At 52.0% G+C, this 17,979-nt stretch overlaps 1 protein-coding gene and 1 pseudogene across 2 annotated transcripts in view; one reads left to right on the top strand and one right to left on the bottom strand.

The window, feature by feature from the left end:
* LOC311359670 (natural killer cells antigen CD94-like) overlaps positions 1 to 17,979 on the bottom strand; it is a 164,129-nt pseudogene that overhangs the window by 2,936 nt on the left and 143,214 nt on the right. The gene's annotated exons all lie outside the window — the stretch shown is intronic.
* ralgapb (Ral GTPase activating protein non-catalytic subunit beta) overlaps positions 3,573 to 17,979 on the top strand; it is a gene marked incomplete at its 3' end in the record, with an annotated part of 42,910 nt that continues 28,503 nt past the window's right edge. Inside the window, exons 1-10 of the mRNA XM_084479722.1 lie at positions 3,573 to 3,669; positions 4,794 to 5,035; positions 6,007 to 6,209; positions 7,112 to 7,278; positions 8,778 to 8,964; positions 9,708 to 9,839; positions 11,506 to 11,684; positions 13,480 to 13,497; positions 13,618 to 13,772; positions 15,093 to 15,327. Of these exons, the coding sequence (XP_084335848.1) occupies positions 4,859 to 5,035; positions 6,007 to 6,209; positions 7,112 to 7,278; positions 8,778 to 8,964; positions 9,708 to 9,839; positions 11,506 to 11,684; positions 13,480 to 13,497; positions 13,618 to 13,772; positions 15,093 to 15,327 (1,453 nt within the window). The 5' untranslated portion in view covers positions 3,573 to 3,669; positions 4,794 to 4,858. The remainder of the gene's footprint in view (positions 3,670 to 4,793; positions 5,036 to 6,006; positions 6,210 to 7,111; positions 7,279 to 8,777; positions 8,965 to 9,707; positions 9,840 to 11,505; positions 11,685 to 13,479; positions 13,498 to 13,617; positions 13,773 to 15,092; positions 15,328 to 17,979) is intronic.

The raw sequence follows: 17,979 nt of genomic DNA, 5'->3' as shown, positions 1-17,979 counted from the left end.
CCGCCGCTCCAACTCGCTGCTGGCGCCCGCGCCGCCGCCGCGGCCGGGCCGTCCGCCTCCCACTACCTGCCCGCCGGCGCCCTCTCCACCCGCCTGGACCACCTGCCCCCCTCCGCCCGGGTCTGCGTGTCGCCCGTGTACCGCACGGCGCGGGGGGACGGCCTCTGCTGCACGGCCCAGTTTAACACAGGTGAGGGGGGGGGGGGGGGCGGGGGGTGAGGAGGGGGGGGGGGGGTGACCTTTGACCTTTGACCTGAGCCTGAGACTGAAGGCTTTCCCCGATGAGGTCACAGTGAGAAAAAAAAGCGGTTTGGTAGTTAGTGGGTAGGCGGGTCGTTCACTGTCACTCTCACACACTAGTGTTTATATTTTTTGATGCATGCGTCAATGAGTAGCAGGGAGGTGATGCTAGGGAGGTGATGCTAGGGAGGTGATGCTAGGGAGGTGATGCTAGATGGAGGTGATGCTAGGGAGGTGATGCGGAGGTGATGCTAGGGAGGTGATGCTAGGGAGGTGATACTAGGTGGAGGTAGGTGATGCTAGGGAGGTGATGCTAGATGGAGGTGATGCTAGGGAGGTGATACTAGGGAGGTGATGCTAGATGGAGGTGATGCTAGGTGGAGGTAGGTGATGCTAGGGAGGTGATGCTAGGGAGGTGATGCTAGGGAGGTGATGCTAGATGGAGGTGATGCTAGGGAGGTGATGCTAGGGAGGTGATGCTAGATGGAGGTGATGCTAGGGAGGTGATGCTAGGGAGGTGATGCTAGGGAGGTGATGCTAGGGAGGTGATGCTAGGGAGGTGATACTAGATGGAGGTGATGCTAGGGAGGTGATGCTAGGGAGGTGATGCTAGATGGAGGTGATGCTAGGGAGGTGATACTAGGGAGGTGATGCTAGGGAGGTGATGCTAGGGAGGTGATGCTAGGGAGGTGATGCTAGGGAGGTGATGCTAGATGGAGGTGATGCTAGGGAGGTGATGCTAGGGAGGTGATGCTAGGGAGGTGATACTAGGTGGAGGTAGGTGATGCTAGGAGGTGATGCTAGGAACCCTTACAGGCAGACCGTGGAGAGCAAGAAGCTTTCTGCTGGAGGTCAAACTCCCAGAAACCATTAGCCTACCAGCTCCTGCCTTTTCGCTACAGCCTCATATAAACGGTTGTGTTTTTTTAAATAAAGTGTCAAACTGATTGCCATCCACTGATTTATTTATCTATCCCCCTCTCCCTCTCTCTCTCTCCCTCCCCTTCTCTCTCTCTCTCTCTCTCTCTCCCCCCCTCTCCCTCCCTCCCCCCCCCCCTCTCCCCCTCCCTATGTGTGTGTGTGTGTGTGTGTGTTATAGATGCACGTGTGTACGGTCATCAGTCCTAACCCCCCACCCCCCCCACCCCCCCACCCATCCCCCCCCCCCACCCCCCCCCCTTGTCCCAGACTGACTCAGCCACCCTTACCAAACATGGAGGCTGGTGGATCAGGAGGAGAATCTCCACGTTTCATCTCTCCCCCTTTTCTCCCGCTCTGCTCCTTTCATGGACGTGTGTGCTTTGGCGAGCTGCGGCGCGCGTTCGACGCCAGAGACACTGAACTGAACCCCGCGCGCCCTTGAGCCACTCAAGAGTCTGGCCGCTCAACTCGCGGCCACCCCCCCCCCCCCCCCCCCCCGGCGCCAAGACGGCCCACCTGCTCTGTACCTGTAATATAATTGTACAAATATTTGCTGTGTGTGTGTGTGTGTGTGTGTGTGTGTGTGTGTGTGTGTGTGTGTGTAAGCAGGGAAGGAGTGATAACACGTTATACTTCTGGAGGATGCAGACGGAGAAGATAGCGGTTTATGGACGTCCGTCTTTCCGTCGGACAAAGCAAATATTTGGACCTGGAATATAATTGTGCAAATATTAGCTTTGTGTCAAAGGGATAAAAAAAGAGGTGGAATCAGTCTATGTGACTGTATTGTGTAAAAAACCAAAGACGTGTGTGTGTGTGTGTGTGTGTGTGTGTGTGTGTGTGTGTGCTGCTGGGAATAGTCTGATTTGTGATTTTCACAACATATGTGGTTTCCATGGCGAGATCATTTATTTCTAATCTGGTGAATGCATAGAGAACATCTGAGATCCATTCTCTCTGATTAGTTACACGCTTAAGCCCTAAATATTCTCTCTGGCTTCTGACGCGAGCTCCGTATCTCTGGGAACGTGTCGATGCCAAACACACACGCGCACCGTTTTCCTCATAACATACGCCTTCAGGATAGCTTTTATACCTTCATTAAATAACCTTGTAAAATTGTACAAAGCCATAAAAAGAAGGGCTTACCACGCGAACAGAAACTACAAAAGGCTCCACAGTTAAATCAGCAAAAGTATTATTTTATTTTTTTCAATATCACACGCTTTTAGATCTGTAATTCACGTTTACTCATCAATATGTTTGTCCATTAAAGGACGAGTATGCATTTCTACGTTGTTTTTTCCAAAAACGGAACGGCAGCTGGCAGGCTGTTTGGTAATAGGTATTTGCTGCCCCCTACGGGAACCAACAGGGAGTTCCGCTGAGGTCGACTTTGGATGTATAGTTAGTTAGTAAACCACCGCAGATATTTAACAGGAACTTATATTAAAATAATAAAAAAATAACAATAAAAATAACACATTTTTCCGATTTGTTTTCTTCTTGTCCTTTTGAATAACCTTTGACGACACACACACACACACACACACACACACACACACACACACACACACACACACACACACACACACACACACTCTCATATATATCATATATGTTATCTGTATACAATAAAACATAAAATTGACCTGATCTTGTATCCTAATAGTCTTGTTATCTTCAGAGCTTTATCTTTCTAAGTCATTAGTTTAATCCTTCAATACCTCACATGACTTTCCCTGGGAAACAATTTTCTTTCCTTTCCCTTTTACGTTGATCCCATTCAAGTTGGTTGGGGATTCTCTTTAAATATAATATATATAATATATTTAAAATATAACAGAAAACGTAAAATGAAAAAAGGCTCAGTTGGAATATTTCAAATGTAAAAGCTTACTTCAGTTTAGCTTTTTCGTTGTTTTTTTTATTTGCCAAGTCCTTTGGAGGAGAGACCTGCAAGTTCTCATTTACTTTAATTATTCCAGTCGACTTGCCGACTTGGCTCTAATAAACCCTTAGTGCCTTCAGACCTCCAGACGCAGTGTTGTGATGCTGGCCGTGTAGTTACAACAACACTCCACCAGGGGGCGCTCGGCTCCGGGCCGCGCAGTTACAACAACACTCCACCAGGGGGCGCTCGGCTCCGGGCCGCGCAGTTACAACAACAACACTCCACCAGGGGGCGCTCGGCTCAAGGCCGCGCAGTTACAACAACACTCCACCAGGGGGCGCTCGGCTCCGGGCCGCGCAGTTACAACAACACTCCACCAGGGGGCGTTCGGCTCCGGGCCGTGCAGTTACAACAACACTCCACCAGGGGGCGCTCGGCTCCGGGCCGCGCAGTTACAACAACACTCCACCAGGGGGCGCTCGGCTCCGGCTCTGTTGGACTCCGTTAGCTGCGGAGCTCTCAAGCCATTTTCCCCCTCCGCATCGCGACCGTTCACACCTCCCGACATGCGAACTCCAGCGCTCTGACCTGGAACACGAAAGCACGTACGAACTGTAAGTGTCCGTGCTTTCTCGCTATCGCACCCGCACCACTTTATTCCGGCGTGAGCGACGGCAAAACCCCCCCCCCGGCTGTCTCCTCTCCGCTCCCGCTAGCCATGCTAAAGCTAACGGCTAAGTCGCCTAGCAGGAATGACAGCCCAGCGGAGCTAATGTCAGCTAGCCCCGCTATGCTAACGAGCTGTCAGCGGGGGGGCGGCTGCTGCTCCGTCGGACCACTCCGGGTGGGGGGTCAACGCGTTACCCCGGGGTGGTGGTGGGGGGGGGGGGGGGGGGAATCAGGGCTGTTCGTGTGCTTAAACAGAGGGGGGCAAGTCGGCGGCTAACTTGAGCTAACGTCATTAGCAGCCAGGATTAGGTAGGAGGAGAGGATGTCAGTGTCCATGTCTCATGATCAGCTTCCTGTTCGCTGGGGGGCTCACTGTGTGCTGCTGGGTTGTTTGTGGGGGGTCGTGTGCGGGGCTCGCTGCATGCGTAGCTACTGCGGGGTGGGGGGTGGTGGTGGGGGGGGGGGTCTGGGCTGGATTCGCTTCGCTTTGGTCTACCTGTCACACTGGTTTAACGTTGAAAGTACACTGTGTGTGTCTGGCTGGCTTTTGCTCTATGCACCTTACCCTGCTGCTGCTGCTGCTGCTTCTTCCTGCTCCATCGTGTGTGCTTGATGAACATGCATACGTTATGCACGTCTACGTGTGTGTGTGTGTGTGGTTGCACACATTTTTGTATGCACGGTGTATTTATTGACATGCATACATTTCTTTGTACATACGTGCACACTTTTCTAGTGTGTGTGTGTGCACACACTCTTTCTATTATTAGTGTGCTTTTGTTTCCCCTCTCCCGTTATTCTGTTGTGTTGTGTGTTTCTCTGTATTGCCGGCTTTTTTGGGAGGATTTTGTTTACCTCAAAATTTTTTCAAAGTATGCAAGCGTCTTTCAGCAGAGTCCTTCACACCCAATTCGTGCTCGAGGCATCCTCGACTTAAACACAAAGCTATACTTCAACAGGGAAAGTGTGCATAGCTACCCTCTGCTTTCTGCCTGTCCTGATCTCACCCCCCCCCTTCCCCCCCGGAGACTAACCAAAGTCCTCTCCACCCGCGAACCCGTCCCTGCAGGTGGAGGAGGAGGAGGAGGAGGAGGAGGTGTTGCGTAGTAGCAGCGAGCGGCGGAAACCGCCAGAATGTATTCCGAGTGGCGCTCCCTGCACCTGGTGGTGCAGAGCGACCAGGGCCACCTCAGCGTCCTCCACACCTACCCGGCCGGCGTGGGCATGGAGGTGGCCAACGCCGTGGTGAAGCCCCTGGGCACCGCCGTCAGCCCCGTGGCCACCGAGAACATCCTCAAGACCGATAAGGAGGTGAGCGGCTGGAGGTGGAGGTGGAGGTGGAGGTGGAGGAGGAGGAGGAGGACACCTCCACGGGGAGGAGGGTGTGGGAGGAGAACTGTCCGGACTGTGGCGTGATGTTTGTAATTGTTGTTGATTTGAGGCCGTTTCGGTGAAACGTCCTCACGTGTCACCAGAGTCACACTCCTGTTCTCCACTCCACTCTTGTCACTACAGACAACTGCGGTTGATGCTACTTGTTGATGCAAATTGTACTTATTGTCAGTGGCTTTGGACAAAAGCGTCTGCTAAATGCCCTAAATGTAAATGATACTTTCTGCTTTATAGTTGGAGGCTCACCGCATATATTCCGTTGGACTTTACAACGACAATAACGCTGACTGAAGGATACAGAGACCCAGAAGCTCTTGGCCGGGAGCCACCTCACCACTAGACGGGCCAGAGATAGGATAGGAGTGTTTTATGAATTTCCTGATTGGGAATAATGAAGTGTTATCCTATCCACGTCTGGTGGTGGTGGTGGTGGTGGTGAGGTTGATCCCTGCCAAGTTGCTCTGGGTCAGAACCCCGGTGTCCGGGTGTGGAGCCACTCTTTGACCGAACCCCTACTTGCTCATTAATAATAATATGTAACAACAACAAAAAAAAAAATTCACGATGAGTTACTTTGGAAAGAAGCATTACTCTGGTGAGGGCCAGCAGAGTAAACAGTTGTCTACATGGGCAGTAGATCACGCTAATTGCGTCCAATCGAAAGTCGAACAGACAGATGGATGCACTTCACCCTTGAATTCCATACAGCGTGTGTTACGATGTAGTCTAAACAACAATTAGACACAACAAAACATCGCATTGTGCAGACTCTTATTGTGTAGTGCAGAGGGCGAGGGCTCTTAACGTGGAGTGACTCCCGGGGGCGGGGGCCTCATGTTGTTGTTGTTGTTGTTCCTCCCCTGGCCGTGGTCCCCCCCCCCCCCCCCCAGGTGAAGTGGACCATGGAGGTGCTGTGCTACGGGCTGACGCTGCCCCTGGAGGGGGACACGGTGAAGCTGTGCGTGGACGTGTACACGGACTGGATGATGGCCCTGGTGTCCCCCAGGGACTCCATGCCCCAGCCCGTCGTCAAGGAGCCCAACCTGTACATCCAGACCATCCTCAAGCACCTCTACAACGTCTTCCTGCCCAGGTAACGGAGGCACTGGGGGAGGGGCGTAGGGGGGGGGGGGGGGGGGCGCACTGGCACTGGCACGCTGCTGGGGAGCTGGATGAAGTGGCGGTAGTGGGGCGGCATGCATGTGGGGGCGGCAGTAGCTCAGGAGGTAGAGCTGGTGGTCGGCTGGCAACCGCAAGGTCGCTGGTTCGATTCCCCCGGCTCCTCCTCCTAAGCGGAGTGTCGTGGTGTCCCTGAGTGAGACGCCCTCACCCTGACTGCTCTTGATGAGCTGGCTGTCGCCCTGCGTGGTCGACTCCGCCATCGGTGTGTGGGTGAATGTCAGTCAACACTGTAAAGCGCTTTGGATAAAAGCGCTTTATAAATGAGGACTGCTTTGGATAAAAGCGCTTTATAAATGAGGACAGTATGCGGCTCAGGAGGCAGAGCGGGTAGGCTGGACACCAGAAGGTCGCTGGTTCGATCCCCGGCTCCTTCTAAGCGGAGTGCCGAGGTGTACGCCCTCACCCTGACTGCTCCTAATGAGCTGGCTGTCGCCCTCACCCGTCGGTGTGTGAATGACTGTGTGCATGAATGGGTGAATGTAATGCAGTATTGTGAAGCGCTTTGAGTGGCCACTGGGTAGAAAGGCGCTGTATAAATGCAGTGCATTCATCAGCAGAGTGCAGGAGCGCTCCGATCCGCAACACTGCAACTGCTACTTTTTAAAACGGCAACTTTGGTTGTTCATCGTCCGTTCATTTTCTGATTCTTCTTTCACACGGTCCCTTTCTACCTCGACCAGAGCCAGAGCAGTCGAGACTTAAAGGAACGTCTCCTCTGGGATGATTCAACAGCTCCAGTAATCTGAGTGCGTCCCTCTTGTCCGTGTGTGTGTGTGTGTGTGTCCGTGTGTGTCCGTGTGTCCGTCCGTCCAGACCAGAACAACACAGCCTGAACCACATCAGGCTGTGTCAGCAGGTCCTGACGGCCGTCCAGAAGCTGGCCCGGGAGTCCGTTTCCATGGTGAGGGAGACCTGGGAGGTGCTGCTGCTCTTCCTGCTGCGCGTCAATGACACCCTGCTGGCCCCGCCCACCACCGGAGGTAAAGCCCCCCCCCCGGGCGCGCCGCCAATCGCGAGGAGCTCCGACTCTTGAACTGCATTCTTGTTGCGCTGATATGAGCCTGATCTGAGATAAGTTTCTTGGGCTGAAAGGAACCTGGAGGAACAAGAGATTTGTACTCCTGCTCTACCGGTCCACCGGCGTTTAAAGCCCTGGAAGCCCTCAGTCTAATCTAGTCAAGTCAACCTTTTATTTACATAGTGCTTTTTGCACAAAGCGACAATAGGATGTGAGTTACAGGCGAACGCGACGCACGAACAAAAAATAGATTCAAACAACAGTTAAACACATCGGGGGCTTCGGAGATACATTTGGGAACACAGCTCCACAAAGTGCTGAGAAGGACCGATCTTTGCTGCGACATTAAAATGTATTCTCTCTATATATCCCCACTGGGTACAGTTGATACAGTTTTAATACTTTAGGAATATTAGGTAGCATCGCCAAAGAAATGACGTCAACCCTATTCCCCGAGTGACTGCCTCCTTGCCAAGGAGCTTTTCCTCGGTCTTCAGAGAATCCAACTCCTGCCGTGCTTTTCCCCTGTGTGGACGCTCTCGACAAACACTCATTCCCAAACAACAATTCATCCTGAAACAAGAACAGTCATAGAATTCGTGCAATTGGAACTTCTATAAAATTAAAAACTAAAGAAATATATATATTCTTTATTTTTTTTTAGATCTATTTTTCTTTTGGTTGACGTAGTTAAGGCGGCCCCGGCGTGTGTTGCCTCGGCGACCGTCTGAGCTGTAAAGAGCTGTGGGGGGAAAACCCCGAGTTGGTCCAGTGCCCACCCAGTACCCACCCAGTACCCACCCAGTATGATCCGCCAGAGAACTCCCTCCCCATCCGCAGTGACATCCGTCTTCTCCACCCAACAGCCAGAGACGCCCCTCAGCACTAGAACGATAGAACGCTAGAACGATAGAACGCTAGAACGCTAGAACACTAGAACGATAGAACGCTAGAACGATGGAACGCTAGAACGCTAGAACGATAGAACGCTAGAACGATAGAACGCTAGAACGATAGAACGCTAGAACGCTAGAACGCTAGAACGATAGAACGCTAGAACGCTAGAACGCTAGAACGATAGAACGCTAGAACGATAGAACGCTAGAACGCTAGAACGATAGAACGCTACAACGATAGAACGCTACAACGATAGAACACTAGAACGATAGAACGCTAGAACGCTAGAACGATAGAACGCTAGAACGATAGAACGCTAGAACGCTAGAACGATAGAACGCTACAACGATAGAACGCTAGAACGATGCAACGCTAGAACGATAGAACGCTAGAACGATGCGACGCTCACGCATCGTGACATCACCCGACCTCGTACCACCGACCGAGTGTGCATGACTCTAACGTTGCCACCCCCCCCCCCCTCCCCCTCCCCCTCCCTCCCTCCCCCCCCACCCTGTCTCCCCCCCCCGCGGCGGCGGCGGCGGCGCGGCGCTCCACCCCTAGTGGGCGTGGCGGAGAAGCTGGCGGAGAAGCTGATGGCGGTGCTGCTGGAGGTGTGGCTGCTGGCCTGCGCCCGCTGCTTCCCCACGCCGCCCTACTGGAAGACGGCCCGCGAGATGCTGGTCAACTGGAGACACCACCCGCCGGTGGTGGAGCAGTGGAGCCGCGTGGCGTGCGCCCTGACCTCCAGGTGGGGCTGGTGGCGGCGGCGGCGGCGGCGGTGGAGGGGGGGGGGTGGTGGTGGTGGTGGTGATTGTGAGGGTGGTGGTGGTGATTGTGAGGGTGGTGGTGGTGATGGTGGTGGTGATGCTAATATTGGTGATGATGATGTGGATGGTGGTGGAGGTGATTGTGATGGTGGTGATGATGATGATGATGTGGATGGTGGTGGTGGTGGTGGTGATGATGGTGATGGTGGTGATGATGATGTGGATGGTGGTGGTGATTGTGGGGGTGGTGGTGGTGATGATGATGTGGATGGTGGTGGTGATTGTGGTGGTGATGCTAATATTGGTGACGATGACAGACTGATTACTTGTGTTGCTGAACTCAACACTCCCCTGTCAGTTTGTTACATCTCTTTAGCAGACACTCTTAAGGCATTCAACAATGAAGATATTCTCCAAAAAGTGTGAGAATCATTCAAGCGCATACAAATTCACAAAATAAGCAAAGCAACCATTCTCAAGTGCTATGATCTAAACTCAGGAGAGCTCGTGACAGACAGACGGAGATGAATACAGGGAATACATTCGGTATATACTCACTTTGAATAGATTCAGAACAGGGAAATAGGCCAATATATACTTCTGCTTTGAACAGCTGCCGTTGCGTCTCCTTTGCGGTCGACGACCGGTAGAACGGAGCTCGCCGTAGCAGCGGTTCTCGTGGTTCTCCTCTGGTGACGGTGGTCTGTGGTGTGGGTTCTCCTAGGCTGCTGCGGTTCACCCACGGCCCCTCCTTCCCGCCCTTCAAAGTCCCCGACGAGGACGCCAGCCTGATCCCCGCCGAGATGGACAACGACTGCGTGGCTCAGACCTGGTACCGCTTCCTGCACATGCTCAGGTACGAGCACGCCCCTCGCCCTCGCCGTGACCCCTGACCCCTGACCCCTGACCCCGTCTGTCCACGTCTGAGAAGATGTGGCCCCCTCAGGGTCACAGTGTCTTCGTGGCCCCTGACCCCATGTCCACGTCTGAGAAGATGTGCCCTCCTCAGGGTCACAGTATCTTCTTGACCCCTGACCTCATCAGGGCTGTCAGAATTGCTCAAAAATTACGTTAGAATATTCCGTCTAAAAAAAACCCACATATATTCGAACTATTCGAATATCTATATTTGCGCTTTATGTCAATGACGTGCATTACGTCAATAACAGGACAAACTAATACAACGAGACATAACTACTTATATAGGTAGTTTATTTAAGTTTAAACATATTTGACAACATATTACCTACACAAAAGTAAGTAAATGAACTAATGGCCAAGACCGCAGACCTCGCTCTCACTCGCTCTCTTTTTCTCTCTCTCTCTCTCTCTCTCTCTCTCTCTCTCTCTCGCTCCCCCTCACTCTCTCTGCACATACTGCTTTAAATGAACAACAACATTAAACAAATGCTGAGTGCTGATCAAGAGTTTTGTGCGAGCAATTTGAGGTCCCGACTCAGCAATTTAAGGTCCCAAATATGGCAGGCTTCATTCTGTGATTTACATAAACACACACTGGGCTGCCGCGGGTGTGTGTGTGTGTGTGTTTTTCCACATTTGAATATAAATTTTCACCTTCGAATGTCTGTTTTTTAAAAACTATTTGAATATATATTAGAATATTTGAATAATATTCGTTGACAGCCCTAGACCTCATAGGGGTCACAGGATCTTCGTGACCCCTGACCCCATGTTCACGGAGTCAGAGAAGCGGTGTGTGTTTGTGTGTCTGCTTCCACACACGGCGTTGGGACCCTGTCAACATCCACGTCTTGGCGATTACGTGCAAATCGCACCACGCACGAGTGATTGACAGTCGTGTTGGCACCTGGCTCTCAGTCACTAGGCGGTGTGTTTGTACACATTAACCCTTTTTTAAAAGCGGTCGTCTCCTTCTGCCTTCTCCTGCGACCCGCAGTCAGTCGGTCTTGTCTGCAGAGCCGTGTGACATGTGAGCTGGTAGAGCCCCGTTACAGAGCTGCATTCACCGGCAGACATGATGCAAATGTATGGAAATGAGTCAGAAACGTCCCAATAGTTGGTGGCTAACGCACCCTTCAGGGGGGGTGGCTGCTGTGTGTTCAACGTGATGTTGGATCCGGCACTGCAAGTCAACGTCAAAGTCCACTTTATTGTCAATTTCAAATTATGTTCCACACATACAGAGGTATCGAAATTGCGTTTTATCTCCGACCCGCGGTGTGGTAAGAACAAAAGGATGAAATGAGGTCAAATAAGATAAGTAATATTTACAATAACGGAACTCAAAGGAGGCTAACGCGCACACACAGGATGCATTCCCTCCGTGTTCATTTGCATCCCGCGGCCCAGCTGTCCCAGGATGCACCTGGGCTGAACTGAAATCGCCCAGGGCGAGAAAACACAATATCGCCATAACTCCCAACGAGGAGTCAAACCCCCCCCCCCCCCCCCTGAAAACACCCGCCGCCCAGATAAACGAACAAACAAGCAAACACGCCCACGCGCTCGCCCCTCACGCTTTGCATGATGTGTCTCCATAGCAACCCGGTGGACCTGAGCAACCCGGCCATCGTGAGCACCACGCCCAAGTTCCAGGAGCAGTTCCTGAGCTCCAGCGGCATCCCGCACGAGGTGGTGCTGCTGCCCTGCCTCAAGCAGCTGCCCCAGATCTTCTTCAGGGCCATGCGGGGGGTCAGCCGGCTGGTCGACGCCTTCCTGGGTAAGAAGGGGGGGGCCCGCGGCGTTCATCAGGAGACGGACCAGGGGTAGTGTTTAAGAGAGACGGTACTGGGGGATGTAGCGTTCGAGAGACGGACCAGAGGTCGTGTGTCTTATTGTTGAAGAGACAGGATACTGGTGGATGTAGCGTTCGAGAGATGGACCAGAGGTCGTGTGTCTTATTGTTGAAGAGACAGGATACTGGTGGGATGTAGCGTTCGAGAGACGGACCAGGGGTTGTGTTTTAAGAGACAGTACTGGGGGGGATGTAGAGAAGCGTTCAGGAAGACGGACAACATGTAGTGTTTAAGAGACGGGACACTGGTGGATGTAGCGTTCAGGAGAGCTTTCACAGATGGTTATAGAGAAGCGTTCCAGAGACGGGTTGGGATAGGGGTTTGCTTTGAACATCGGTTGCAGAGTAGCGTTCAATAGACTTAACAGACTTATAACTGATCTGTAGTGCTGCAACAGGTAGCGTTCAATAGACTAACAGACCTATAACTGATCTGTAGTGCTGCAACAGGTAGCGTTCAATAGACTAACAGACCTATAACTGATCTGTAGTGCTGCAACAGATAGCGTTCAATAGAGAGACCTCTCTCGGGGTTGTTAGCCAACAGGAAGTGTCCTGTTGGCTAACAAGCGGGTTGTCGAGTAGCGTAACAGGTGGAGTAACGGGTGGAGTAACAGGTGGATTTAGAGTAGTGTTCAAGAGACGGCTAACTGTTTGGTTGGACCGTAGTAACAGCGGTCAACAGGCGTAGAGTAGTGTGTTTCCTTTGTACATCTAAAATAAAATCGATTTATGTGAAACGGTTTTAATTTAAAGGTATTTATGCAGACGACTGTGGGACACGACGGGCAGCCCCTTCCTGTCTACTCATGGCCGGGCTTCAAAGGATGATTTACTGTGCTGTTAAACTTGACCCTGGTCTCGTGGCCAGCATCTAGAATATTCCGTAGAGCTCCAGGTCATTTTTGAGGGCTTGAGTGAGACGATACCTTTTTCCAATGTTGCGTATTCATTTCTCTAAATTACAAAAATATTTGTTACAAATACATCTTACTAAATATACCCCCATGATAGTTCAATACTCACTTTGGTGAGTACGAAAGTATGCACAAATCAACCGCTGTGCTTGTGGGGACTGAAGCGGTCCCCAGCTCCAGCAGAACCGTCAGGAGTGGGCTCTGGCCGGTGCATGTGTTGAGTGTTCCCTGCTTGTAACGCGGTAGCATGTTGGCGTGTACTTCTCTCCCTGACCTCTAGGTGTCTCTGTTGAGCACAGAGAGCTGAGCAAGAGAGCGAGCTCTTTCAGTCCCGGCCCTCCTCATGGTATTAAAAAAACAACGTCCGCACATTTTGATATGCAAACGTGACTCTGGGTGACACAGTGGTGATGATGATGATGAGGATGATGATGATGATGATGGTGGTGAATGAGTGAATGGATGAATCTTTTGTGCTTCAACCATGTCGACTTGTATTTTCACCAACGAGGTGATACATCGACAGCACAAAATATGCGTATATCCATCGAATCAGGATGGATCAATAACAGGGATCAAAATCGGACTATCTGAGATCTTTGGGGAAGGTGTGTGATTTGTATTAACGGGATTAACTAACCTTAATACTGTAAAAAAAAAATACCAAAACATTAATTTAACCCAAAGCATTAAGTTCCAAATGCACAATCTCCGAAAGATTATTAACCAAGAATGATTTGGCTTATATACATTTGACTCTGCTCACTTATCCAAAACATTTTTCTGTGTGTGTGCAAAAACAGGTACAAAGGTACAACAAGGTAAAATACAACATGCATTAAAAATGGAAACCATCATTCCTCCAACAACAAACAAACACGTACCTTTCCTGACACCTGTCCCCCCCCCCCGCCGTCCCCCCCCCCCCATCTCCACCGCAGGTATCTCCCGGCCGCGGGCGGACAGTGCCCCGCCCACCCCCGTCAACAGGCTGAGCATGTCTCCGCCCCCCTCGGTCAACAACACCACCCCCCCGCACAGCCGCAAGCAGCGGCACACGGCCGTCACCAAGACGACCAGCAAGAGCTCCTCCAGCGTAGGTCGCCCTTCTTGTCGCCGTGTGTTTTGTGTAGCGTTGGGGGGCCGGGGGGGCCGAGGGCCCTGTGATCAGAGGCCGTTGACAGGTGGTGGACGACAGCGGAGCGGGGCGGGGGCCAGGTCACAAGGGTGAAAAGGTTGTTCTTTATGCATGGAGGACATGGAAGTAAGTGGCCGTCTAGTGGTGGGAGAAAGGGTGTTGTTGATTGTGACCTTGGTGGTGTGTGTGTGTGTGTGTGTGTGTGTGTGTGTGTGTGTGTGTGTGTGTGTGTGTGTGTGTGAGTTCGGGAGTTTACTTGGACTTTTCTACGTCCTCCAGCTGATATGACATGACGGATGTACGGAATAAATGAGGAAAACATGTTGGGTGGGAGATGGGTTTCACGTTACAGTCAGACGTCGTGTTTACACAACGAGCCTCCGTGTGGCCGGTCAGACCAGACGTGAAGGTCGTTCTGAGCTCTCTAATGAACCAGGGCGACAGGAACACCTGCTCGCTCGCGTGTCACGTCAGGCTCATAGAGTTTTACCAGCCTTGAAGTCAGTCCAGGTTCCATCGCAACGGGGGACAAACCAAAGTAACTTTATTAGTACTCTACCACAACAACACTGGAACAGCCCATAGTGTTGTGTGTCCGTCGCCTCGGTTACAACGGGGAATATATCAAAGTAAAGTAAATCAACCAAGCTTAAAGGTGGCCATGACGTGCCACCAGGTGTGGAGTGTGATTGGCCGTCACAAGCCGTTTTGGGGAAATCTGCCCCTTATGACATCACAGGTGGGCGTGTCCACCCAGATGTGTGACGGATCAGATGAGCAGCGTTTGCTACGGTCCAACTGGGTACTGGGCTGGTCGACTGATCTATCCCAGCACCACGTCTAGGTGGACACGCCCACCTGTGATGTCATGAGGGAAGAAAAAAAAAGGGCTTGTAGTGGCCAATCACACTCCACACCTGGTGGCACGTCACAGGACCTTTAACACACACAGCAGCCTACTGCTCATCTCCGTACTGACTAGGGCTGTGCAATTAATCGAATTTTGATCACGATTTCGATTCTTGGGTCAAATGATCTCCAAATTAATAAAATCGAGTTGGAACGATTCTTTTGAAGAAAAAAAAAAATATATATTTTTTTTTTCCAAGTTAAATGCATTTTATTTTAGAATCGTGATTTCAATCTTGACCAAAAAAAATCGTGATTCTCATTTTTTCCAAAATCGAGCAGCCCTAATACTGACCCTCCCCTGTCTCCCCCCCCCCCCCCCCCCCGCCCCCGTCTCTCTCCCCCCCACCCCTCCCTCCCCCCTCTCAGGCCAGCGGGAGCCAACCAACCAAAGCTTCCCAGCAGCAGCAGCAGCAGCAGCAGCAGTCGTCGCCCACGCTGCTGTCCAGCCCCAACCAGAGCAGCTGGGAGTCGCGCCCTCTGCCGGCGCCCGCCCGGCCCAAGGTCAACAGCATCCTCAACCTGTTTGGCCAGTGGCTGTTTGACGCCGCGCTGGTGCACTGCAAGCTGCACAGCGGCATGAGTCGCGACCCCAGCATGACCGGTAAGGCCGCACCCCCAGCTAGTGCCCCGGCTAGCCAGCCCCCCCCCTGCCCCCCCCCCAACCCAGCCCCAACCCCCCGCCCCACCGCCCCCCGCCACGCCCCCCAACCCCCCCCCCCCCCCCCCCCCCCCCTCCGCGCGCCGTAGCCTAGCACTGCCTCGGAAAGGGAGGATGAAACCAGCGCTGTGCCGCGCCGTCCCGTCAATCAGGCCGGTTACCATGGCGATCTGTGCCGCCCCACCCCCGCCTTTTTAGAGGTTCCCTATTTGACCACCAGCCTCCCTCTCTGGAGTTCCAGTGCAGGGACTCGCCCGCTGGGACCAGTCTACCCAGTGGGCTCTGGACCCGACCACCTGGGATGTCACCAGAGGGGGGCGATGTTATTCAGACGGACCCTTGTCGACTCGTCAGCAGCACAGCCGGTGGTTAACGAGGGAGCCGCTTTAATTGGGGGGCGCACCACGTTCCGCCGTCAAAATGTTTGTCTGACCGTTCGTCATCGAGTGGTGCGGACAGATTAGAGTCTACTTTTAATTGTGTAGCCCTGCGTCACAGTGCGTCTCAGAGGGCCTATCAGGCCGTCTCTTTATGACTCTGCATTTAAATCATTTAAGCCGTTTCTCAATACCAAGTACGCGGACTACGTTCTCGCGGACTTGGAAGTACGTACTTGGCAAGTCCGGACTTTTAAGTACAGACTTCCGAGAACGCGAGTACACACCTGCAATTGGATCAGCAGCGGAGTCCACACGAGTCACCTCCGATGCGTCCTCGGTAGAACGGCCTCATCGAGAACGCATCGAGAACACACACAGGTTTTACGACAGTACTCGCGTACTTGGAATTGGAACAGTGCTTGGGGCTACCACTGATGACGTTTACCGAGAACGCAAGTACACGAGAACACACGAGAACGCGGTCCTCTGAGAGGTGGACCTTTCAGAGGACCACCTGCTGTCTTTTCAGCGGTAGCTCCCTCCCCCCTCTCTCCTCTCCACCTCCACCTCCACCTCCGTCAGCCTCACGGAGAGGCTGCGGCTGGTCCCCTGCCGGTTTCATCCTCCCTTACCTTAGGTTGTCACGGCGATGTCAGCTGTCTGTTGTGTGTTGCATGGAGGGGGGAGGGGAGGGGAGGGGAGGGAGGGGGGGGGGGGGGGGGGGACTTCATCGTGGGTCACCACTGGTGGGTCACCACGGGTGTCCGTGGATCTGTGTGTCGGTCCTGTCCCGTCTGTCTTTCCCTTCTGTTCAGCGTCTCCTTTTAACTGTTGTTATGGTTGGGCCTTTGGTTTTGGTTCCTCGGTTTCTTCTTTACCTTGTGTTGTGTGAGTGGGGGCGGGGGCGGGGTGGGGGGTTGGGGGGGGGTCCCCATTTAAACACCATCAATCCAAACTGTCCCGCACGTTAGCCCAGATGAGACCGCCGGTCCAGAGGACATGCATCCCATAATACTCACTACAGTGTGTGTACACACACTTGTTGTAATCTCTTTACTCTTTATATATAATCTCTTTACTCTTACTTTTTACTGTACGAGCATCTCAATTGTCCTTGTCAACCAAGACCGTAGTAAACATTTGAACGTTAAGTATGTTTTGATCTGAGTTTCACTCAGACGTTTTTATTTTATAATGCTGCTTTGGGTAAATGATTCCCAGTTAGACCTGCTATATTTTTATTTAGTTATTTATTATTTTATTTATCGTTATGGATATTTGTTACCCTAGTGCTTAGTTTTTAAACTTAAATAAAATGAAACATTGTTTCTACAGGGAAAGCACACAGACACAACACATGAGTACTCTTCAGGTGGTATTGACGAGAAAAGGGATTGGGCGTAGAGGATGGGCCGTCTTCCTGTGTCTCTAGTTCTGGACATCCGGACTGTTTGCATGCATGTGTCTGATTGGTGTTCAGTGGAGGGTCAAAGGTCATCCATTGAGGAGAACTAAAGAACAACAAATGAACACAATTCATCACTGACATGAATTGACGCCCAAAATATTGGCTCTGCTTTGATTTTCTGTCTCTTCACTATTTCTGTTATCTTGCAGCCTCTTTTATCCAAATTCTCCTTTCTTATAAATCCTGTAAGTAGGAACGGCAGTTCTTTTGACTTTCAGTCAGTTCTTGATCAATTCCTTGCCTTTTTCTATTGTTTTACCATTTTGTCGCGATCATTTAATGATTTGTCATCCATTCTACTTCCTGTATCCATCCACACGCACACCCGCTACCACCTGCCATACGCCACACCCGTCAGCATTACGTCAACAACGTCCCAAAGATGGTGGGAGGGGCCTCACCCACGCCCTCACCACATCGTCTGACCCCCCTCCCCCCTCCCCCCTTCCATCACTCTGTCGCCAGTTTGTGACAATGCAGCCTTTTTAATTTATTTTTTCCTTTCCGTTACCACTAATCTTTGATTTGATCCAAGACCGTCCATCACCCAACAACTCCCCCAACTCTCTCTCTCTCTCTCTCTCTCTCTCTCTCCCTCTCCCTCTCCCTCTCTCTCTCTCTCTCTCTCCCTCTCCCTCTCCCTCTCTCTCTCTCTCTCTCGCCTCCCCCCTCACACACGCCTCATCGAGCAAGCTCAGCATTGTTCAGCCAGTTTTTTTGTTCCGTGTGATTTGGTTATGTACTGTT

The sequence above is a fragment of the Micromesistius poutassou genome, assembly GCF_964030765.1.
Source record: "Micromesistius poutassou genome assembly, chromosome: 15".
In the NCBI taxonomy this organism is placed as follows: Eukaryota; Metazoa; Chordata; class Actinopteri; order Gadiformes; family Gadidae; genus Micromesistius; species Micromesistius poutassou.
Note: the sequence above shows the minus strand (reverse complement) of the source record. Positions and strands in the feature narration are given on the sequence as shown.